Consider the following 25,841-nt stretch of genomic DNA (forward strand, 5'->3'; position numbering starts at 1 on the left):
TCTGGTGGTTATAAAGGGGTCTGAGGCGTGCTGACAGCTTCTGTACCAAAAAAAAAAAAAAAAAATCTAGTCTTCTTGTAACAGTAGTCATAGCTATCCAAAAATATCTAAGGCAGATGCTGCGCCAAAGCAGCTACTTGCCTTCACAGCATGGCATGACGCAGATAGCTGGCTATTGTCTTAGTTTCTGCTGGGCAAAAATGATATGGTCACACTGATCAATAGTCTCTGTTACACATGATGTATTTCCCATGGCTCTGGCTGTCTGCTTCACTCCATCTGTCCCCAACTGTCTGCTGATTTCTGCAGTCTCTCTCCCTCTCTCAGTCACACACATTGCACACACACACTCGCAAACTCGACAGACCTGTTGATTTTGCGCTTGGCATGAATTCCCTCAGGAGCAGCAAACATTTATGTGCAAAATAAGTCTGTAACATTTAATCTGCTAGTATGAAAAATGATGTTTACTTGACATCAACTACGACGATTGCATAAGGACCACAGTCTTAAAAATGTGTACAAGTGCACACAGGAAATGGGTAAACATTTGTCGTGAGACTCGTGACCAAAAAATAAATAAAGTGAATTTGGGGCCGTAGGAGGAAAGCGATCGAATTAGTTGTTGGATGAGCAAGTGGGCGAGTGATTGAACAATAGTGGTCAGCTTAATCAGTTTTAAAAAAGGATGGAGAAATGATGCTTACCAGTCTGTCACTGCTGTAACTAATCTCAGAGACCATCCTCTTATTAATTGTTTATCGCTGATAGAGCATGAAATGAACAATTAGATTGGAACATCAATACATTTCACACTTTGATGCTGATGTGGAATACCAAGCGAAGTGAATCCTAATACAGACAGCAGTGTCATTATGCAAAGATTAAGCTCTGTTATATTATGTTTGTCTGTTTTCATTTTCTTCAAGGTCAACATTTAGCATTTAGGCTTGCACTTCCTTCTCCAATTTGTTGTTCATGGATTATTCGGCATATCTGTCTAGTTTTCTGGTCTTGTTAGTGCTTCATATACAATATCAATTCACCGTTATTCCAGCTGTATTGCAGCTGCAAAATCAGAACAACTCTCAATTCCCGTAGAAATAGTAATGCAAGATCATTTGAGGCCTTTGCAGCTTAATAATTGATGTGAATGAACTACTTAGTTGTGACTCAAACAAATGCATACAGAATAAGGAAAAGTACAGCAACTGCTGTAGGTTACATACTTTATTGGACAGTGTTTGCTACAGTATATGTGCAGTGCACTCATGAATTTAATACAACCATAAGAGTTATATATTGCCTGTTAATTATGCCATGCTCTTAGCCATTTTTCTTAGCATCATTTAAGATAATTATTGACCACCGTGTCATTCTAGGAAACTACACTGACCTAAGTGCACATTTAAGGAAGCAGCATAAAAGAGTCAGGGAAATCTTGTCCTTTGCTGCTGTAAGAGTGGTTTGTTGTTAAAGCTGTGTATCAATAAAAATCTGAAGGCAAAAATTTAAGAATATTTGACATAGATGCATTATTAAAGAATTCTGCTGATTGGTTGGTAGTAAGCACATGGGGATACTGTTTTATACTTTGGAGGATTTGGGGTAGGGTGGGGTGGTGGGTGGTTACTTTTTAATATGCGTGTGATACAGATGCAGGTACTGTTTGTCTAATACATAGAGATAAGGCATTTTAACTTGTACAGATATGGCACCCAAGTGAGCAAATCCTATCTGTGTGTGTCTTTTTTTTGGCAGGCCTGTATGGTGTCAGGAACACTGAGCTGTGAGAGAAACAGCTCACCACAAGACCGTCTGGGCTCAGCAGGAAGTACCTCCTTATTTACTTCCAAGTCAACCTCAGACGTCATGTGGTTCAGATGCCTGCTCTTCGTCTCGACCTTGTTTGCCCCGATTGTCATTGGTAAGCTACAAGTCCACACACATATTAACATCGAGGACACTCTAATGCAACACAGACTGAAACCTATTTTCTTTTCTTTTTTTGATGCTGTGTCACAGGGGTTGTATTTTTCAAGCTGCAACAAACACATTGTGGTTTAAAGTGTAGCCTTTAGAGGTGTTTACGGACAATTAACGTCTAGTTTACCATTAGCTCCCTGAGGTGACTGCATTCAGACACTCCTGTCCTCACTCTGAAGTTGCACAGAAATCACAGATTTAAAAAAACTAAACAAAAAAAAACAAACAACACATGTCACAATAAGTGGAAACAATAAAATGCCTGATGGCTGAATCCCATTTAGCTGTTTCAGTTTCAAGGTCCTGGAAGGGAGCGTGCTGACTCACTGTCACACTGGGACACACAACAGAATGTCATTAGTAACACCTGTGCTTCTCTTACAACCAGAATCTACCGTGGTAGACGGGCTTTCCTCCTGCACTAATGTAAATACTGATAGTTGCACTACATTAGAGTCTACACTGGACACATCGGTGCACACTTGCACTCGTGTGTGCACTTACAAAAACATTTATGTATAATTTTGCTTCCACATGTCCACATTTCCTTTATATGCCCACAACTACAAAACCCCACACACCCAAGCAAATGCTAGAAACACTGCGGCTGCAATACTAAGGAAACGCCCACTTAGTCTTCCTCATTTACAGATTTCTCTCTCTCTCTCTCTCTCTCTCTCTCTCTCTCTCTCTCTCTCTCTCTCTCTCTCTCTCTCTCTCTCTCTCTCTCTCTCTCTCTCTCTCTCTCTCTCTCTCTCTCTCTCTCTCTCTCTCTGTTTCTTACACACACACCCACATGCACACGCACAGTGCAGATGCAGCCCCAGTAGGTTGTCTGTATGTTTCCTCCTCTCCCCTGTGATGGTGGGCTTTGAAGACTCCTAGAGGGAGCTCTGGCCCACTTGGACTTAATCCTATTAATGGCTGCTGTCAATCACACTGTTGTGAGGAAAAACTGCTGCACATGTGCAGACACACACACACACGCAGTCACACAAACAGACACCCAAACACACTTAACGCACACACACACACACACACACCTGACTGCTGACATGCTTGCATGCATATGATATACTTTAAACACTGAAATACTGCACACCCACATGGACAGAGATCCTCCTTAAAAAAGCAGGCAGGCATAAACATACTCAAGCACACACGGCAAGTGTTCACAGGCAGCCACTTAGACACACAAACACAGAGGGCTTTGCTTTAGCACCAAGAGATGAGTTTCAGTCAAAGGTATTTGCATCAATGTCTAAAGAATAAGTCGACATATGCAAATCAGGCTGTTTATACTTAGCAAGGATTAGTTGAAACAAAGACAGTTTAGCTTGAGGACACACAGCAGCAAGCACTCCATCTTCTCCACCGAGCCGTGTCTTGTCATTATTTCGGGGTTATGTTGAGACATAAAAAAGAAAAGGAAAGCGTGAATTTCTGGACAAATATCACCAGGGTTTAGAGAATATTTCTGGCATGAACACGGTTTAACCTGACAGAGTGGACTTGTTGATCATGTAGCTGGATGCTGATGCTGGTGAAATGCTACAATCATACAATAAGCATTACTGCAGAAGACATCAGGCAAACTGATAAGTGATCATCAAAGGAAGGTTAGGGCTGTTCTTATTCTTTATTGTCAACAACTAACATGAAGATACAGCAGCCTACACTCTGTTAGTAGTACCATACGGTACTTTGTCAGTGGCACCCACGCCCATGGCTTTTTGTTCTAACATAAATCCTTGAAAACAAGTGGCAAACATATGATTTTGTTAATATCATGAAATACATTGTATAAAATAAAATGCTCATGGTCACCCTGGTGAAGAAATGTGTCACTCAGTGAAACTTTTTTTGGGGGGGATTTTATTTTGAACAACGGTATGAAAAACATCTGCCCACCAGTCTTATCTGTGCAATATTCATTTAATAGGGCGACTTCTTGACGAATCCAAAGGGAAAATGTTTCCTAAAATTGCACAGGCTGGATTGTGCAGATGGTTTTCATATCATACAGCATCACAGCACCACCGACAAGCCTTTATTCAGTGAGAAGTGATCTATATTTGACTTAAACTGCTTTTGGATAACAATACAGACACGGAGGGGGGAAAAAGAAGCTATATCAGGATTTAGCTATAAGGCGGTACTTGTTTCGTAGATCCGTAGATTCGTTTTTGATCTTTTCATGGGATTTATCGACAATAAGCCACATCCTCCAAAATCTCCTTTGCACTTTTAAAACGTGTTGTTTTTGCTCCAACTCGGATGACCCACATTTCAAACACCATCAGTGGCCAAACACTTTGGCAGTTCAAGTGAGAGATCACCTTTTAAATCTCTCCCTTCTTCTCTCTCACCCTCTCCTTCTCCTTCTTTCCGTCTATCCACCTCTTTCGCCACTCTCTTGTTCTTGGCCCAAATGTAAAAATCGATATCCTTTTGTTTCAGCCCCCTGAGGCAATGAGAGTGTCTGAATAAGATTGTCTGTACTGTCCATGGCTGCCAAGTTTCTGTCACCACTTACACAACTAATGACAGACACATTAACATGCACTTGCCAGCTCACGCGTTATTGAATGTGTGCGGAGACGGAGGGCCAGACACTGGCATGTACTGTATGTGTCCAAGTGTAAGTGTGTATCATGTGTCTGTAAGACTGCTCGTGTTTGTTTGTGAAAGAAGTGACAGAAATATGTGCGTAGTAAGTCCTTTGGAGGCAGGTTTTAACACAGTGCAGTTTTATAGGTGAGGCTGCTGATATAAATAGATGAATTAAAAAGTGACAAACGAGACAGCATAGTGTGCGAGAGTCAGAGCATTTACTGCTGCTTATGAAGGCAGAGTGGCTTTTAATTGGAATACAGATAGACCACTCATTTAAATTGTGTGTGAGTGAGTGTGTGTGTGTGTGTGTATTTGTTTGTATCATAATGCTGTCTTTATGCCCAGTAGGAACCCTGTAAGGCAACACTGTAAGACATCTGATCCAAAGCCAGTCTAGACAGCTGCCTTACAATACTGTGTATTGATCCTCGTACGCTTCAATTAACCCTGTCTTCAAAATTTACATTCATGCTCACTGAGGTGGACACGATGCAGCCATTGAAAAACTAATAAACTAACACTCATATTAACACCGTAATGACCCACTGCCCTAAGCACTCCTGTCTCACACGCACACAAAAAAACGCATGAGGTCCCTCAAATCCTCAGCTACTACTGAGACACACATTCTGTCTGAATGTGTGCTTAAGGTCTAATCATAGCCTGAGGTGATATACGTGTGTGAACGTGTGTGTGTGTGTGTGTGTGTGTGTGTGTGTGTGTGTGTTCATTAGAAAGGACATTTTCAGTAAATGTCACTTATATATCAGTCTTATCTCTAAGCTAGCGCCTGCCATTATCAATGTGGTGCCCTCAGGGGCCAGCTACCACACAAGATATTAGCTACACAGGCTGTGAATTTCTGCCTCCACATGCCATCACTCCGAGCATTTGTATGCATGTGTGTGTTTGTGTATGTGTGTGTGTGTGTGTGCGTGTGTGCGTGTGTGCGTGCTTGTGTGAGATGTGGTGAAGGGCAGTATTAAGTTGAGCCCGGGCAGAGTGTCATTGAGCTCATTCAGATTCTTTGCGGCATTCGTGTAACCATGACGCTCCACCAGCCAATGAGGGAGCCAAGGGAGGGAGGAGAGGGTTGCTATGGTTACCGTGACAGGGAGAGCAAGGGGAGGTGGTGCTGCTGTGTGCCTAGCCTTTCAGGGATGTCGTGGGCTGCGTTTGAAGTACAGGTATATATGTCTGTTCATGGCGCAGGGTTCATACGTGCACGTGTATGTTTGTGCTTTAAGAAATGTTTTGGTGTGTGAAGAGTACATCCTTTAATAAAAACATGTAACATGGGACGACAAGTCACAATTACTGGACCTCTAGCTCCACAGATTCAGATTTAATATAGTGTGTATTATTTGTTTATTCAACTGGGACAATGAAAGTTATGTATATTGCACCAGATACAGCTAGAATTCTCCGATGCGGTCCGTGTGGCAGAGGGGTAGCACTTGTGAAGCCAATATGAAGCCGTGTGAAATTAAGCAACAATAACATCTACATCACAGTCGCAGTCGAGCCAGGAGATACTGACAGAAGTGAACAACACCGGTGAACACCTCTCAGCCGATAACCTATCTATCAAGGGATGATGGCTGATGCTCCCAGGGGATTGCTGCTCTTAAAGAAGAGAGAATAACAACATCCAAGCTGCACCACAGCAACCCAAATCCCTAGGAACATCCAGCCCCACACCACTGATATCACAGCACCCAGCCCTATAACCACAAGATAATACTGTACGTATCTGGTGTGTTAGTAAACACATAATTATCGCACAAGGACACAAGGAAGTTTTTTGAATGACAAAGTAGTTGTCTGCAGCTAGACTGACAACACTTGTTAGATAGATGAGATAATACATGCGCGCTGATTTTGATAGATTCGGTGATTGTTATCAGATGTTAGGGGAAAAAAAACAAGACTCCATCATCTTGCAACATAATGATAAATGTAAAAAAAAAACAGTAAGTAATACAAACACCTGTGATAGATTTGGTTATGTGTTTAAGTCAAGTGTGTGTTTATTTAACTTAAAGTATACCATATGAAAAATATTCAATAAACACATTAGGAGTTAAACAGACCACACAAGATCAATGCCACATTATAGTGCTGGCAGATATTTTGACTTTGCCACAGCAGGGACAACACAGGTGTAATTCATTGATAACACTAAAAACAATTTGCATACACTGTAGGTGAGCGAGTCTGAGGGTCCTTGTGTTTTGCATGCTGGCTCACAGCTTATGTTGGGACGCTTCATGGAGCTGAGGTGTTGTTATCAAAAATGCGTCTCACCCTCGCTTTCCTTATGCGATGACTGGCCAAAATACCCGCTGTGAGAAAAGTCTGGAGTGCGACAGCAGCAGCAGCAAGGTGGGGGCATCTCGGAGGAAGAGCTTGAATGTCCTCAAAGCACTATTCTTTACAGAATTTCAGGATTCAGGTCGAAGGATATCTAGACTTAAATAAGACAGTGGAAACTTGATTGAAGTTTCACTATCCAAGAGGCTTCATCAATTCCACTCATTAAACGAGGCAGGAAGAAAAGCAACGGCACTAAAAAGATCTGGGACAGATCAGTGGCTTCAATCTCATTGGAATTAATGACATGTTTCCTATTTCAGTACAGTAAGGGCGGATATATGCATCAAATTTGCAACTTCTGAGAATAATTAGACATTACCATCTATGAATAATCTCCGCAGCACTAAATGCCTGTTGAAATTGTCTGGCACTTACTCTCTACCTAGAATGATGTCTAAAACTGCTCACTGCAAAACAGTAATTATCAAGTCAGCTCACTTGCAACAGTGGACATGCACTGATGAAAAATCTCATGTGATGCTATTGTTTTGCTATAGTGTGTATAATTAGTCTATGTGACAAGGATACAAATACAGTGAAAACAGCCTGTGCTTTAGACCTCCATATTTCTGAAGAACATTCTTACAAATAAGTATTCACTTGTTGTTGTATCAAACAACTTCTTTGGACCAATGTGTGTGTGTTTGTGTCTCTGTGTGTGTGTCCAGCCCATGGCCGTGCTCCCATTCCCATGGCAGTGGTTCGCAGGGAGCTGTCGTGTGAGTCCTACCCCATCGAGCTGCGCTGCCCGGGCACGGATGTCATCATGATTGAGAGCGCCAACTACGGCCGTACCGATGACAAGATCTGTGACTCGGACCCTGCGCAGATGGAGAACACGCGGTGCTACCTGCCTGACGCCTACAAGATCATGTCACTCAGGTCAGTGTGTACTGTGTATGTGCGATGTGGAAAAATACAAACGCGTGTGAGAGTGTGAAACCCGTGTGCCCTGTGCCTCTGGAGAGGACTTTTTAGAGGACTGTAGAACAAAAATTGGACTACCACAGTGAAAATGGTAAATTCAGTGTGTTGTCCTGTTGATTAAGTTTGTGCCATGGTACACCTTGATGCAAAAGGTACAGGATTCACACTTAGAATTGCTTCACTTATTTGTACAGAGGAGGAGACAGATGTCTCTCTCTAGCTACAGTAGATGTGCAATGTCAAATGTTCATTTAGTATTCATCCTGGTGATATATCAATGTCAAGTTCGGCATTACTCGCACGTCAGCCCAGCTTCACAAAGTTGACGGCAAACGACAGCAACATGAAATGACACAACAGTGCAACATACTTGTCAGGCTCAGTGTAATGGTGGAAAAAAGAGGAGAAGGATGATGGAAAACCTGTGGAAACCAGTGTAACCCGTGACCCACTTCACGCGTTTCTGCTGCTCGCAGTTCCTGTATGCACTACAATGCCATACAACTGTAGAACATTATCCCACAATGGGAAATTACTCATGTAGCACTTCCTCCACAGCTGGCCGGTGTGATCACCGTCTCTCTTGACAGCTGCACGGCAACCATAGCAGAGGAGGAATGCTCCAAGCTATTGAGCAGTTTATCACAGAACAAAGTTTACAATGCATGCTTGGTTTCTGTTTTTATTTAATCAGACTAAACAGACTTTTAATGTTCACTGCTATGAGATACCAATAGGGCCAGTACAAATTAAACGTGAAGCTTGAAAGATTTACTAGATATCATTAGTTTATATAACACTTATAATAATAAACTCTACTTATGTAGCATTTTCCTTGAAAAAACAGAAAGAAAAAAGAGTGAAATAAAAAACAAGTGGAAAACAAAATGCATCATAAACAGAAGCAAGTTAGATGAGAGTATTGATTGGTTGCATGGGAAAATAAAATGCAACAAGATGAAACGTAGCAACATTGTAAAGTTTTAAAAAGAGTTTTTAATGTCCCAAATGGTGTATCCTGTCTCATCTCAGTCAGTACGAGATGGTTCCACAGTTTAGGGCTAAAGCTCTGTCACCTTAAGTCACCTCCTCTGACCCACAGTAAGAGTCTCAGGGACCTTAAGAGGAGACGGATTGGACATGTAGAGATTTTTTTGTCCCAATATTGCTGCCGTCTTCCTCTGACTCCCCTGTCTCCCTGTCAAACCACCTGTCTGCGTCATGTGGCGGCACCGCTCTAATTGTGATTGCTTTGGCCCGGCTCGCTCTCTCCTCTCGCTGTGGCAGCTGCAGCATGTGTGGCCACTCTCCTACAGGCCTTGATATCCATAATTTATACTCATGCGCACACGCAGATACACACAGCATGGGCCACACACACTGCATACACTGCCCAGGGGCTACACCAGACTTTAAGCTCCAATTAGCAGAGCCAGAGGCCAGACTAAATCTTGAGGGATCCTCTCTGGAGGTGACTCAGACCGGAAACAACTGTTTATCACATATATTTTCAGTATACGTGTGTTTGGGTTGCAAAAAAAAAAAAAAAGGCTGCGAGTGAATCTCTGTATGTGTCACTGCACATATATGTGCACCGACACGAGCTCAGTTCAGCTCGGATGTGTCCTTGCACACAGCGAGTGTGTTTTAAAAGCACCAGTGTTTCTCATAAATGCACACGGCGAATCTTTGGGTCCTAATGCCTAATGTGTGTGTTTGCGCACTCGTCTGTGTTTGCGCACTTTGTGTGTGTTGTTGTGTGCACTGGCGTGTTGAAGGCTTTATTGAGGCTTTTGCACAAATTGCAGTGGGGTTGTGTGAGTGCTCTTTCCCAATACTCACACACCCCTCTTCTTCAGTCTGTTTCAGCCTGTCTGGTTTCCACTCTGTCATTCCCTCTATGTCTGTATCGTCTCTGGCTTTCAAGCCCGGCTCAACTGGCTGATAAAATCAGAGCATGTTCCGCCTGCCCAGTGTTTCCTCAGTATCACATTCTCTCTTTGTTTTCCTCTCTACCACTCTCCAAGGCCAGGGAGCGCGTGTGTGTCTATGTACGTGTCCACGTGTGTGTGCGTGCGTGCATATGTTTGTGTGTGTGTGTGTGTGTGTGTGCCCATACCACATAATTGGTCTTGATATCAAAGCCTCATATCTCCAGAGGGTCTCACAAGGCTTCTCAGGCAACCTAGAGAGGACCTGATATCGCTGCATTTCCCAGATTATCTCCCCATTGGGATACACTGGGTTGAAGGGGAAACGAAGCCGTGGCCATGAAAGTTACGCTTAATCTGTTTTAGCGATATACTGGCCTCAGTTCAATGACTCACTCCGTTTTTATCAGGTTTTCAAGTGAAGCGCTTCTATTTCAAAATGGCTCCTGAGCATTCTTTGTTTCAACTTCCATTTTAGTTTCGTTGTTTGACTTTTATTATTGAATTAAGGAAAATGTACATACGATTTCAGGTTTAATTGCTTTATTAGGCAAACGTCCACCTCTGCTGCTTTCTATATGTGATTTCCAGAAAGTCAGGATCGGTTTCACTGTGTTTGATAAAGCAGCTGTTGTTGGCTACAGCTATGGGTGTGGTTAGACTTGAGTTTACTGTACATTAAAGTGTCACCAGGGAGAGTTATATCAGGACAACATGAGGCATTTGAAGCTTTGGGTTGTTTAGCTCTGCAGAGGGAGAGAGACCTGCAAGCCAAAATGTCTGCAAGTTAGAACGATGTACTGACATAAAAGTGACTTGATGGCTTCTACGGAGATGCTCCTCAATGCACTCCTTGTCCTTTGCTGATAGTTGAGTGCTTCATAGACCGAATACCTTTCAGCAGACTCTCTCTGAGTCTCTCTCTCTCTCTCTCTCTCTCTCTCTCTCTCTCTCTCGGTCTCACACACATGCATTCAGGCACTTTGGGTTGGGGACACTGAAGAATGTGTAGGCAGCACACACAGACACCTGAACTCTGCTCCCCCTGCCACAGCTTCCATGATAGAAAATTACTTCTGGACTTCAAACAGACTTTCCCCCGACACCTCTGTACCGCCTCTCCCACCTTGTCACCTTGTTTGCCCTTCTGCCTTTCTTTCTCTCCCCTCTCTATTGCTCTCTCCTTTTTCCTCTCCTTTCTCATCCCTCTTGAAGAGGTCCCTCAACACAAAGGAAAATCACTTTGACAAGAAAGACAAGGGTAGGGAGTTGTTCCCTCCTTTTTTTTCCCACCCCCCAACCTTCCCGTCTCTCTCCCTTGCTTTTGAAAGTGTTAAATAACAGCATGGTTTATTTATTATTCCCTGATCTGTCACACTCTTGATTTCTTCAATTTTGTAACTCCAATATTAGTTTATTCTTCAGTGTTTTCATTCCTCAAATTGCTTCTGACTCCCTACTTCTCACCCTCATTGTCACCATCTTTCTCCCTCACCATCTGTTTTAGTTTTCATGGTCCTTTCCTGTTTTTCCATTCACTTTCTTTCTTTCCACAGCTCAGGGGAAAGGTGGGGTTTCGCCTTAAAGGCAGGGGTTTATGTGGTGCAGCACATTGCCTCTATTTTATATTTTGACCCCCTCTTGACCAAATGTGCCAGGGCTGCAGGCTGCAGAGGCATCCCTAGTCTCAAGATTAAACTCCAGTCTTCAATTGCCCCAAGGATCTAAGGTGCACTATCTTTCTAAACACACAACTATGCACCAGCCCGGTGTGCACACACATCAATGAATAGACAGTCATGCATGCGTGAACATGCGTGCTTGCTCATGCATGCATGCTCACACACTCTCTCGCCCATGCACAGAAACACACTCCTGCTCATCAGTTCCCAAGCTTGGTCAACTTCTTCTGGCAGCCTGTCTCCTTAGAACTGAGTCTCAGTCTTCAAAGCACCAGGCTAGTGTGTTACTGTGTGAATGCATCTGTGTGTGTGGATGTGTGAAAATGCGTACATCTATGGATGTATACGATCGTACGTGTGTGTGTATGTGTGTGCGCTGGAAAGTGCAGCCGGCATGTTTTTGAACCATTCACTCGGGAGACTGAAACCTTTGGAGTATGTTCCCTTTGACTCAGAATTATAGAAAGCCTCTTGAATCAGACATTGCAATCTAGTGCTAGACATGTGTTATAGTGCAGGAGGAGTGTAGGCGCTTTTTTCATGTACACCTGCACTTTATCCGTCTTCTCCATTTGAGACTAATCCATCTCTTTAAACCATAAGTAGAAGATGAGAGAAGCAGAGCACACGACAGAGACACAGACAAATAAATGCTTTAACCCTATATAAATGTTCAATTTGTATCATTATTCCAGCCCAGTGGCCCCAAAGTAAAAAAAAAAAAAAATCATCTGGTAAAATTAAGTTTTGCACCAAGTCTTGTTTATGTGTCTTGTCTTGTAGAGCTGGACTCACCAGGATATTAACAATTATTTCATATTATTATATTTATCTCTGACTTTTTTCTGTCTCTGTCTCTTTACTTGTCTTCTTCCGCCATTAACTATCCTGTTTCCCACTGAATGAGGTCATATCTGGAAATGTCCTACTTAATGTGTCTGTGTGTGTGTGTGCCGCGCACGCGCACGTGCCTGCGCTCTGCTACCCTCATATAGTCACCACAGTTACAGGAGATGCCCTGCGGCACCCTAGGGGCCCAACTGTCACCCTTGCTCAGTGCGGTAATTAGGGCCCACACACATGCATGCATATGTACACACACACACATACACACACACACACACACACAGATATATGCATATATAAAGAGATAACATAGAAATCCAGATACACCTACAAACAAACTAATTCTGACAGATGTGGACATGCATGTTCATCACATAATTTTTTTTTGTCCCTCACACACAGCTGCATTCTCCTCCGTCCACCCACTCACACGCTAATACACTGTACATTCACCCTGACTGACAACTGTTGTTCCTCTGAAACCTCTGTATTTCCACATGTCAAAGTCTCCTCTGTCTGACCCTTTTCTCCTGTCGCCACAGCTCTGCTAACCTTAGTTATCATGCCTCACCGAGCACCTAAGCCACATGGCTGCCTGAGAACGGTTTGCGAATGGTCTAGACACCACACAACCGCTCTGTTTCTTTCCCTCTCTCCCACATACACATACCAAGTCTGACACATCCAGAGACTAACATGTGAGTCAGTGCCTCAGACACGCTCACGTATAGACACTGACTGACTTCCTGACTGACCTGATACTTAGACATTGACATTGAAGTGCCGACCAGGATGCAAAACGTAGCCCACCCCCTCATGCACGTATATGCATGAACACAACAGCATGCATTTTTTGTACATCATGAGGTGAAGCTGACTAAATCCCACAAGACAGCGTCTCGCTTTGGTGTGGCTCTGTCGTCTTGACGGCGATGGTGTCTTACATGCTCCTGTGCTTTTCACCAACCAGGAGAGACAGCTCAGCTGTCTGAAATGCTACTCGTCTTTTAGCTTTTAGGAGGATTTGGAGTTTGTGCAAGCAGGTGGTCTTGGATTAAACTGTGGAGGAAGAGGTGTCACATAGAGAACTGCACAGACACACACAAGGCACATGTAAGGCAGAGAGAAACACAGGGATGCCAGCAGAGGAATGTTGCTAGGTGGAATCAGGAGGAAGACTCCCTGAGTGTGTCCTGGAATCGGACGATGTGGAAGTTGCCATGGTTACCAGTGGAAGAAGAGAGGAGAGGAGAGAAGAGATGAGGAGAGTAGAGGAGAGATGGGGGAGCTCAAAAACTGTACTTGGCTGTCAGCCTGCTAGCAAGATAGAGGGCATAAAGTGTTTGTGTGCATTATTTGTGAGCCAATGTGTGTCTGATAAGACTCAGTATTATTATTTAAGCTTATTGTTTCTTGTAAAACTGTTTGTTATCCCCAAAAATAATTTCCCCTAGAAAAAAAAATTCAAATGATTATTGATATGATTTGCTGTGAATAAAACGTAGCTATATTAAAAAAAAGAGGTGATTTTTGAAGGCTGAATTAACATGCATCACATATCCACCTTCCATCCAGTTTGGATTTACACTCATTTCATTTAAACCTAAAATAATATTTAAAAAAAACACATCCAACAGCGATATAGAGGTCGGATTACTCCGTCCTCAGGAAATTAAATTTGGTGTTGACACCCTGACAAGGTTCTTCACACATTTCACATTAAATTCATCTGTTTCATATCACATGTTTTCTTAATAATATCGCAGGCATTGCACTGGGTGTAAAAAGGGTGTCATTAGCATGCAGCTCTGTATCCGAAGAGCAAGTTTGCAACCACCTGTTTTTTCTTTTTTCTTTAAAAAAATGTATTTTATCTGTTGTGCCAGTGCGAGTGGCTGATTTCATTGACTTGACTGCAGTTAGTGAGCATTGGAGACTGAACAAATTTTTTTTTAAAGTATATTTTGTGGCTTTCTTTGCCTTTAATTAGATAGTGCAGTGCAGTTGAGAGAGACAGGAAATGGGGAGGCAGAGAGAGGGGGAATCACATGCAGGAAGGGGCCGCCCGATGTGGGATTCGAACCGAGGCCGCCTGCAGTGAGGACTGTAGCCTCTACACATGGGGCGCCTGCTTAACCTATTGCGCCACTCGACACCCCAGAAAGAAAATTTTATTAACTGTTCAAGTGCGCTTGACTCGAGTGGGTTCAGATGATCTTCCCTATCGGTCCCTGACATCTTCCATGCATGAGAATGTCAGGTGTACAGTTCATTCGACAGAAGCTGCATATTGGACACACGGCATTAGAATTATGGGAGAGAGTGACATCCTCCAGCCAAATATTAATAATGCAGCACATTTCAAAGCCTTTTTCCCAGTTGGGAAAACAACATTATTTTACCTGTGGCTTGTCTGACAGGCTGTTCGAGGGCTGACAGACACGCAGGGACCGCCAAGAAATGTATTTGTGTTTGTGTGTCTGTGTGTGGGAGAAAAAGAGCAAGACACACCTGTCATTTCTTATTCTAAAGTGTGCTGTGGCTGTGCCAGCATAGGATGTGATGCGTGCTTCACTATACCCCACGGTAGGCATATACAGAGATTTACTCACACTCACACCTGTCTGTGTTGCTCCTCTTCTTTTACCTCTGTCAATCATAAAACCCTGCATCACTCTTCAATTACTTATTAGCTCACTCCTCTGCATCCCTTCATGCTCTCACCCGTTCGACATCCATTCCCATCACTCCATTTGTCCACCTCCAAACAGCCTACTCTATATGTGTGTATAACCCCATCAGGGAGCTGAAACGAGGCCAGTAGCGGGAGAATCTCATATGTCTGTGCGTGTGTATGTGTATGTGTGTGTGTGTGTGTGTGAGAGAGAGAGAGAGAGAGAGAGAGAGAGAGAGAGAGAGAGAGAGAGAGAGAGAGAGAGAGAGAGAGAGAGAGAGAGAGAGAGAGAGAGAGAGAGAGAGAGAGAGAGAGAGAGAGAGAGAGAGAGAGAGAGAGTGTATGGGCAGCCCTAACAGCTTTTTATCCTGTAGCAAGATACAGTAACTACACTCTGTCTGCTGTCAAATGGCTTCCCTCAACTCCTGCAGGACATAAAGAGGCCTGTGAAAATCACCTCTCTCTCTTCCTTTTGTCAGTTTCACAAACCACATTTTATTTTATATTTTTTCCAATTGCTTAACTCCTTCTGCTTAATTTTTCCCATTTTGGGGATTTCATTTTAATTTCTTTTGAGAACATGTTACAAGCTCATAAAATCTGTCATTTTACTTATCATGGGAGATATTTTTAGGCTTACGAGACAAGTATTTTTGCAATACTGGATTTTTTCAATTTGTTATACATAATTTGCCCTGCTGACATAATGTTATTTATGGTGGCAATAATTCTTGTCAGGTTGCGTTTACTGTGATTGTCTGTGGAACTAGATGCTGGCTAAATGTTTTTTTTTTCCAAGTGAGTTGGAGCAGAATGAAATAACAGGAAACATTTGGGATTTACACAGAAACAATTTCTAAAGGTCACTTTATTCTAGACACCACTGAGAATGGACAAAAAAAAAAAACTTTTTTATTAAAGAAAAGCCAAACACGTGACCACCAGAGAGAGACATTATGACTGTGCCGTTAGACATCAACTCCTTCACTCTTCCCTCTTTATATTTTAGTTTCAGATGATTTCAGTCAGTGTGGAGCTGGCCCGACCCTCCCCACCATTGCCCCCTTAGTCTGCCTCATTCTGGGTTTATGTATGAGTCCAGCTGTCAAGAGCAGAAAATGTTTTTCCGGTCTGTTTTCTGCAAGTTACCTCACAGCGTGGGTGAACAAGCCGAGAGAAATAAGATGGTGACATTATGCGCACCATGAGTCCATATTGCATGTTCCGACCAGCGCACAACTCTCAGAACGATCTCTACCAGGAGATTTCTCAGTATTCTGCACCATCAATGTTCCTGCTGCTGCAAAAAGAGAAAGCAGAAGGTGTTCAGTAATGCAGTTAGAAAAGATGTTGCAAAGCAGCACAGGGATTGTAAGCTCTGTTCTTGAATATTGTAAAAATACACTTTAAAGAAGAAAACTAAGTAAAGAAAATATCTGTTTAAATCCAGTCCAAAAAGTCCAAAATCCTCTCATTCAATCCTTCTGTACTTTGACAGTAAAACAGACACTCTGTTGTAAACAGTAGTGAAGTAAATTCAGAATTTGGACATTCATAAGCCTACAATATGTCATTTTGCACCAAAGTTGTGTAAGTTGGAAAAGGAATACATTGTCTGTAAACACTGTCCAGATTTATCCAGTATCAACATCCATTAAGACCTGGAAAATGTGTAAATCAACAATTATGTTAAATAGGAAACATAATTGGAAACATAACTCTGTCTGTGTTTTTACAGTGGTTTATAATAATGATAATGTTTTCTAAAGGGGCCTTCAGTGGTCAGATTGTTGTTATTGCTGATGATCTTTCAGCTGAATTTTAGAACGTGAAACTGCAACTTTTGCGACCTGCAACCTCATTCAAAATCCCCCTGATATTCAAAACAGCAGAGAGCCTTTTGCGGATTGTTTAATGCGACTAGGTAATAACAATAATAAAAATGTTACATTGCTGTTAATTAAGTATTTGTGTATTTTAGCTGCCTTTTAATGAACTGCACTTCTCTTAATCAGTAGACCTTTGTGGGCGAAATGTGGACAAAAAAGGCAAGGCTATGGGTGAGTCAAGTGGCCACAGAACAGAGTACAGAGACCAGAGATTATGATTAAAAAAGTTGAAAAAAATGCTTTGGAAACTAAATAAAGCCACAATAATAACATGATATACCTCATGGGAACAGTACATTTGTTTAGAGCGCTTTTTGAAATTGTCAAAATCGTGACCTTGTTAGTTTTCTAACAGCACGTGGATGCAGATTTATCTCTAGAAAGTAATCCCCAGGGACGAGCTGCGTTTTTTTTAAAGACAGCTTCAAGAAATCTTGAAAGAGAGATTGCACTGAGTTAACGTCATGTCTTCAAACAATGTTGTTTACTGATTTATTCATGAAGATAAATGTTAAATCTCTTAAGAAATATCATCAGAGGCAAACTCAGTTTGAGTAATTGAAAAAATATATATTTGTAACACACGGTCTACATACTAGTTTTTTTTTTTCCTGGAGCTTTCAACCATATCTCATGGTCTCCATCAACAAATGGTATTTCCTGACTTGTCATTAGGTTGGTCCAGGTGTTGTTACATGTTGAAGTCTGCGCTGCTTAATAATGAACACTGGATGGGAGGGCACGTTGGTTAATATTTATGGAGTGAGTGCTTCGGTCCTGTCTACATGTGTCCCTGAGCAGCATGTTGAACCACCAAGTCCAAATATTCCAGCTCTGTTCTGCTCAGAGTATTTGTGTGTTTGGAGAAGTTTCCAACAGCACAGACTACTGCATGTGTAAGTGTTTGTTTGTGCGCTCGGAGGATTCGACACCATCCCCGAAAGTTTGTATGTGTTAAGCATGTTCACACGGTGTCGGAGCCGAGGCACACGGCATTGTGGGATGGTGTGACTGCATTTGAATGTTGATTCCTGAGGACTGTGCCGAGGCTTTGTGCGTCACTCACTCTCAGACACCTCTTTCAACTGGTGAGGATTAGTTCCCAGCTCTCACTTGCTCTGTAATTATATAGTTCTTCAACACATCTGCACTCGAGCACGTACGCACACACACATACACACACACACGCGCATGCAGGCAGACAGTTGCGCAGCACGCACACTCGCAAATATTTATTCCATTTTACATCTGCATCGCAGACACGTGCAGGAATGCTCCGACACACACAAACGTACAGGCGCACACACTCTTCCGTCAGCCAGCGTCAGCCTCATCAAATCATCAGTCAGTCAGTTATGTTTATATGAGGGATGGAGACAGAGACGGAGTGAAGGGAGGTCTGCCAAACAAAGTGAAAAACATCAGAGACAATAACAACAACAGCACCCACTGCAGCATCGCAGCTTCTCTTTCCCTGCCTGCTACAGCTCAGCTTTGTTAGTGAATAGTTTGTTTGTGTGTTTGTGTCTCTGTGTGTGTGCGGGTGTGTATGTGTGTGTGCCTGTGTGTGTGTGTGTGTGTTGCACATTGCAGGGAAGAAAGCCAGCAGGCAAGGCGGTATCCAGGCCACTGCCTTGTTTTGATGTGGCCATGCTAATTAAAAAAAAGAAGCTTTTCTGCCAACAGTGAGAAAAACATGCAAGAAAACTATAGTGCCGTTTTGGTATTTAAAAGTATGGAATAAAAGCTTATAGGTTGTAAAGGTGTGCGATCGTGTGTGTGTAAGGGTCGCTTGCATGTTCGAAGTCTACATTCATGGTGGGTCAGGATGCAGGGTGGACATGAATTTGGAATTTTTGCTGATGTTTTTATGTTTTGTCAGGCTGCTGGATAAACACATTGGCAGAGAAGGAATGAGGGAAACGGATAAAAAAAATAAAAGGAGAAGAAGCTGGAGGTACCGGGGACATAAGGGAGACTTTTTTGGATCTGACTCAGACTACTGGCTCAGACAGAACGGTGACGTCAGCACAGGCTTTACTAAGGATGGAGGGATTGAGAGAGAAACAGAGGGAGGCTAGAGATGACGCCCTGAGGGAGGCAGGGATGAGAAAGATATTAAGGAGGGAGAGAAGACAGGCAGAGGGAGAAAGAAGGCAGCAATAAGAGGCCTACCACATATATCTGGGTGTGACTTCGAAAACTGCAGCTAAGTGGGTTTAAGATAGATAAACAGACTGAAAAAAAAACAGACAGTGGGAATGAGAGACAAAGACAGAGGAACAGAGAGGAATAATTCCTTGGTTGGAAGGATGAAGACAAAGGCTGAGAGAGAAATTGGTTTATTATCTTGGCTTACAGAGTATGGGGAGAGGAAAAAGAAAGGTAGCTCAGACAAAAATAGACAGAGAAAGAAGGAGTGATAGCAGAGAGATAGAGCGCACAAGGGATTATGTCAAATCTTTGCTCTATACCCTCTATTTAAAATACCAGTCAATAACCTTCAGTGTTTTATGACTCAGCCGTGAAAGACCCGAGAACGGAGCCTGTTTCACAGTACCATAAAGCAGAGATGAACGCACGCGCACACGCACACAGTTCTGCAAAACCTAAACTTTCTCTCTTTTTTCTCTCTTCAAACACATCTGCATATATTTTTCTTCAACACTGCCTGTTCCTTTCATCCATTTTTGTTATTTGTTGTATTTCAGTTATTTATGCTTTCTGTTGACTTTATACAGTGACTTTTAGATGTCATTTGGTTTCACTGCCCGAATCGGAACACATCTCTTTTTGTGTCAGTTGTGTCAATTTTTTTTTGCTCCGTGACTCTTTAGGAATGTGACTTTACTCTAACAAAGCCCCTGGAGTTTCTTGGTGTGACCAAAGTTCAGGTTTCGTCTCCTTTAAGTTTTGTGTGCGGATATAATTAATCCTACACTAACACCTGTGGCTACACTTCTGAGTCCCAAAGTCCTGTGTGAAACAGGTCGCTCTCATCCTCGTCTGCCAGCGAGATGACATCATAACAAGGGGAAGTGTTTTTTTTTTTTTTTTTTGTACCGTTCAGTGGGGGTTCGCGTTCTGATACGTGACTGTGGGCCAGCCAGCCGTGTCCATCGGTGGGTGTTGTGAGCAAAGTTGTGGCGCCCTGTCAGTTTTTCGTCCCTCCCACCCCCACCCCTCAATCCACCCACCCACCAGTCCGCAAGTTGCACTGATGACAGGTGACCGATGATGAAGGCACCGGGGCAAGAAATTAAAAAGCACAGAGGCGAGAAAAAAGAAGGGAGGGAGAGAGGAGAGAAGACTGGCGGGTATTGTTATTAGAATATGACAGCCATCGCAACACATTGAGTTTTAAACCTTTTAAACTCCAGTAACCCCTCACTTGACCACAGACGTACTGGTCAACAATAGCCAGCGATATATGTCACAGTTCTCTGTAGCATACATTCCTTCTGTGCTTTATATCTGAATATTGAATAAAAATTAAATTAGCTCTCATGCATATTTCATTATGCAAATTGTTGAATGTGATACTGAAAGAAAAGAGACTTGAGGGGTTTGGCATGCTCATTAAAAATATCTCAATGGAAGAATCAGAATGTTTTTAATATAAATGTCGCCTGTTTGACAGGTGCGCGGAGAGGGAAGGAGGGAGAGACAGAACAGTTGTACTAATTGAAAGGAAATATTCAGATGAGCGCAGAAGTGGCTCATCAGCCTTCTTAAAATAAGCCTTTTCTCCTCATGTGTCCTTTGTCCCTTCGCTCGCACATAATATATTCTTCATTCAGGTTATTTCAGTAATTTATTTAAACCAGCGAGCGCCATTGAGATAAAGTGGCACTCCAGGGTGGGGTAGCATTTCGTGTTATTACATGCATCTATCATGATAATATACGGGCTCCAACTGTCCCACCAACAAATCATCTTTGGTTGTGAGGAGCCGTGTTGGCGTCTTTAATTACAAACGCTTCCACATAAATGTCATGCATGCAATTTTACAACTGCACAAATGCATGCACGAAAAACACGAACCCTGGGAGGCAAATGGAGCCTATACACACATAGAGTGGTGCCTCACATGACCTGTGTTAATAAGAGTGAGAAATACAGTACTTACTTTTTGTGTGTCAGAGGAGAGGGCCCCTGTGATAATTAGAATTAATTATGTGGTGTCTGGGCCAAAATACTCTTAAAGCTATAGGTTGTTGGTGTCACTACACACACACACACACACACGCACACACGCACACACACACACACACACACACACACACACCACAAGTGTCCTTGTGCAGCAGCTCTAGTAGCCAGTGTGGATCACCTTGTGTACAGCTGATCTCAATGATTCTATTAGTATAATGTTCACTCACTCTAGGTGTACCAGTAAGGACATATTGTCTGCTCTCTTCTCAGTCTAAAGGGTTCTCATAAACGGATGATTCGAGTGCTTGGGTGAATGCAGTGAATTTTTTACGAGAGGATATAACACATGGATTTGGATGGATCAACTAATGTGTCTGGCTCTTTACCCGTCTCACCCCATGTAGATGCAACAACCGGACCCAGTGTGCAGTGGTGGCCGGGCCTGACGTGTTCCCTGACCCCTGCCCTGGCACATACAAATACCTGGAAGTCCAGTACGAGTGTGTCCCTTACAGTAAGTATTATTTTGTATTATTTCAATTTTTTTTTAAAATCTCTTATTATCTCTGTAACAGCGATATTGATCACATACTATACTACACTGTTGCTCATCTTTGGTGAGATTATTCATTCACATATTGTTGTCATTTATATATGAATTAATTTTAAGATCATGACACATATTTCTTTTCTGGAATGTAAATTGTGAAAAGCCTGCAGTTTTTCCACATTGACGTGCGAGCAACAACATGCTGTTTTAATCAAAAAATGAACATCAGTAGTTTGAGTGCCAGAGTGTGTTCATAAGGGACACAATGATGACACAGCTCTCTGGGAAAGTCTGAAGGAGGCTCAAATGATGACAGATGGTGATACGACCTTTGACCATGTGATAACAGACTGGGAGGTCGTACTCACTCAAGTGAAACATTCAAGGGACATGGTTGTAAAAAAAAAAATCCCCCCAAAACTGTGAAACTTCTCTTTTTTTTCAATAGCATAGTTTCCCCCAAAAAATCTAGGTTATTGCTTCCTGCATAATAAAAACAGTTGGAGACGTGGTTTAAAGACATTTATTTGTCCTTCATGTTTATTTCACAGTGCATTTCAGCCTAGAGGGTTTGTCCAAAGGCAAAGCTAAAATGCAATTCTGTTTTATGAAATTGCCAAATCTCAAGTGATTCTCTTCATGCTTCCTCTAACTAGTTACTCTACCATCACAAGAGGCAATAAAAACAAATTTGTTCACATGGAAATTATATTTAAATTTTCAATTTTTGCCACATGTCAGCATAGACAACCTCACCAGAAGGCAACCGAGCAGATGAAAGCTCATTCGTAATTTAAAAAGATATCATTAAATTCTGTATGCCAGTTAAGTTAAGTTACATTACAAATGCAGTGAAATATGACCTATTACTTATTTGATACATAACGAGTCCAGACACTGAAATGTGTACAACTTTTAAATGAAAACATGTGATTTTGTTGTAATTATAAAGTTGAAGTTCATACTAATAAAGTATAGTTCAATTCAATAAGTAGTGCATGTGAAATAAAAGTCCCATACAGTACAGTCTCACTTTTGCTTAAAATAGTAGTAAAAACGTAGCCTGAAACTTGCCTGTTCTGAATACATTTGAAGTGAAAACTAAATTCTTTTGAATTATAATAATCAGCAGGATTTGTTCCATGTTTATTATTAACTTTTGAGTTTGAATATTCAACACTTTCCACCAACTCTTTCATCTTTAGGAGATCTGTGTCAGATAGCAGTTTTACCACCAACTTGTCGGATTTCAAGAAATGTTTTCAACTTAAGGCTTTGTACATATTTCCTTCACAAATCACTGACACAAATGTTTGATTCTTTTGTCTAACACTGTCTGAGTGTGCAGTCTTGGCACCATGGTCCATACAGACGGCCAAGGTGATCTCCCTCACTGAAGCATTCAATTATGTCTGGCTAAACGGCTCTTGCCTGGCGTCTAGAATGACCAGCAGATTAAATAATAGGACTATCAGAGCCCTCTCTGGAGCAGATGGAAACACAACCTGATACCTGCTTAATGCCCCACCAAGCGCGTGCACATACATGCACACGCCGCACACACTGACACAGAGGCATCCGAACAGAGTGTTTGCCAGTGTGTGTTTTCACTTCTTCTCGTCTCATCCATTCATTTGAAACTTGTCTGCATGTTCTGTCTCCATCTTCGATATAAAAACCCCACAAGGCTGAGTGAAAATACAGCGCTGCTCATTTCATAGCTTCATCACTGTAAAGAACAGACAGTAGCTTTGAGCGCCGGCGGAGACGAGCTGTGCGGTGATCTGATAAACAATGAGTCCGTCAGGGTAACGTTTCGTCCTGCAAAAATAGACAACATCTGAAACCAAAGAGCTCAGCTAACAGAGAGAGGGACATAGTGAGAGTGAGAGGTATGAAGCATTGGAGGAAAAGATGGAGAGAGAGAGAGAGAGAGAGAGAGAGAGAGAGAGAGGCTTTGACAGTACATTAGCAGTTTCCGTGTACTGACTAAGTGTTCAGGCTGGATCAGGTAGCGCTCTGATACACTACCTGGCTCCTGTGGGTGTGTTTAGCCTTGAGAAATGTTGCACAACGCTGCAGCGAAAAAATATGTTGTATAAAGGTGAAACAAGTGCTTGTACATGTATACTCTGACTCGACACTTTACCTTGTTTTGTTTGAGAATACGTCAAGTTTTTCACATGGCTCGACTCTTCATAGAACCCTCATATCGCAATGCTGAAATATTTATGAAATCAATTTTCCTTGAAAGGTGAAATAATGTCTAAACCCTCGAACAAGATACTTGTATTCCCTGACATTCAGGCCAGAGATCCAGCCGTCTACAGTACAATCAATGCCGTCAGCTGCCTTGTTGTGAATGATACATTTTTTGTTAGGCATTAAATGGTGTAATACCTATCAAAACGTTGCCTTAAATCAAGACAGATCAATAAAAAAGAGCCTGTTCTGTGAAATATGTGACACCCTGACATCCGTAAAACACTGCAACAACTAACAAATCATCATATTTACATTAGAAGGGTGTGTTGGTTTTAGTGCACTCAAATGACTATAACATCAAGGGACATCCATAACTCAGATAGGTCTCCCGTGACATTAAGCACGCTGGTAGTGCCGACTGTTGAGTGTAAACACCTGACCCCTAGCGATCACCTCTGAGGCCAGCCGTTGCTAATCACAAACTTATTGCGCAGACAGAAAATGAGCTGAGTTCCGAAGAGACCCCACTTCATACTCCAGATGTACTTTTCGCTGACGTTCAGGTGGGGCTGGTATGTTTCCCCACTACATAGATACTGTAAACAAATCTCAAAGTGGGTTGTAGAACAGGTAATTTAATTATGCACGCCGGTTCAGTTTTCAGGGAGATTTTGTCCCTCGATTCTTTTTTTCTTGAGGACTTTTGGCTTGCATTACCTTCCCAACTCTTCATCTCTCCTCCCTGCACTGCAGGTTTTTGGCCTCTTTCCAATGCTAAAAATCAAGTGCTCTCTCACTTTCCCTCTCCAGCTTTCTGTGCTATGAGTGTGTGGCAGTCGTGTGCCAAACTAGCCAGCTAGCTTTGGCAGTAATTAGCCACCTGTGTATACTTGCTCATCGCACTGCAGGCAGACTATAAATATCCATACATTAGCACGCTGCCGTTCAGACGGCTTCTCCGAGGCAGCTCTCGCACAGAATATGTTTAATCTCTACAAATATGCTATATGCTACAGAAGAAAGATATATGATGATAAGCATTGTTTCATTCATGTTCATTCATTAAAAAAAAAAAGCCAAGAACCCTTGGGACGAGGTCTATCCATTTCCTCATCTTCATGCAGTAGACCCTGGCTTGGCAACCACCGTTATGAAGCAATTAGCCTATTACCACATTTAGTGTATTAATCAGAAAAGCCAGTGATATGTTATGCAATACCCACGCAGTCTATTTTGGACAATAGAACTTGGCTCTGTAGGAAAGCTAATTAAAAGATAAAATCACCTTCTTGTCTGTCCAATTAAAGACTTCTGTCAGATTGGACCCTTGGAATAGCTTCATCATGATGACATGAGAAGATCTGTTTGTGTGTAAGGTTTTATGTCTGTATGTGTGCGCACGTTGTCGTGGAAACAATCACTCAAAGCCAAGAAATTTTCCCCTGTGTTTCTGTGTGCGTGTGCATGCATTTCACTATGGGTTTCTCAATGTGTATGTACAGTAAATGTATGTGTCAGTGTGTGTGTGTGTGTGTGTGTGTGTGTGTGTGTAGCTACATATGCAGGCGTTTTTGTGTTACCCAGAGAGAGCGAGAGAATATGGAAGGGAACCAGAAGGACAGAAGGAGAGAGAAAGAGTGAGGGAGCCAGAGAGCAAGAGCGACAGCTGAAACAGAGATAGAGAGAAATAGGTTAGACGAGGCCAGCAGACGAGGAACAGAAAGAATAAATTAACTGATAAAAGACAGTGGTAGAAATATGGAGGACGTAATGGAGAGAATGAAAAAGGAGAAAGGCAGAGCTTGAAATGACGGAAGAGAATGGCAGGTGAGGATGAGCGGACGGGGAGAAAGGAGAAAATAATGGAGGGAGAAAGATGAAAATGTCTATGTCCATAAATGACCTTGGGTTTTAGCCTGGCTGAGCTGATTGGAGATCAGAGATAATAGTGGTGAGGCTGCTGTCGCCACTCGCTGTCTGCACAGACACGCACAATATACTGTG

General features: G+C 42.3%; 1 protein-coding gene across 1 annotated transcript in view; it reads left to right on the plus strand.

The window, feature by feature from the left end:
• adgrl3.1 (adhesion G protein-coupled receptor L3.1) overlaps window positions 1-25,841 on the plus strand; it is a 108,373-nt gene that overhangs the window by 26,334 nt on the left and 56,198 nt on the right. The window contains exons 3-5 of the mRNA XM_083971532.1: window positions 1,762-1,927; window positions 7,647-7,860; window positions 21,487-21,596. Of these exons, the coding sequence (XP_083827658.1) occupies window positions 1,768-1,927; window positions 7,647-7,860; window positions 21,487-21,596 (484 nt within the window). The 5' untranslated portion in view covers window positions 1,762-1,767. The remainder of the gene's footprint in view (window positions 1-1,761; window positions 1,928-7,646; window positions 7,861-21,486; window positions 21,597-25,841) is intronic.

The sequence above is a fragment of the Trachurus trachurus genome, assembly GCF_905171665.1.
Source record: "Trachurus trachurus genome assembly, chromosome: 1".
Classification (NCBI taxonomy): Eukaryota; Metazoa; Chordata; class Actinopteri; order Carangiformes; family Carangidae; genus Trachurus; species Trachurus trachurus.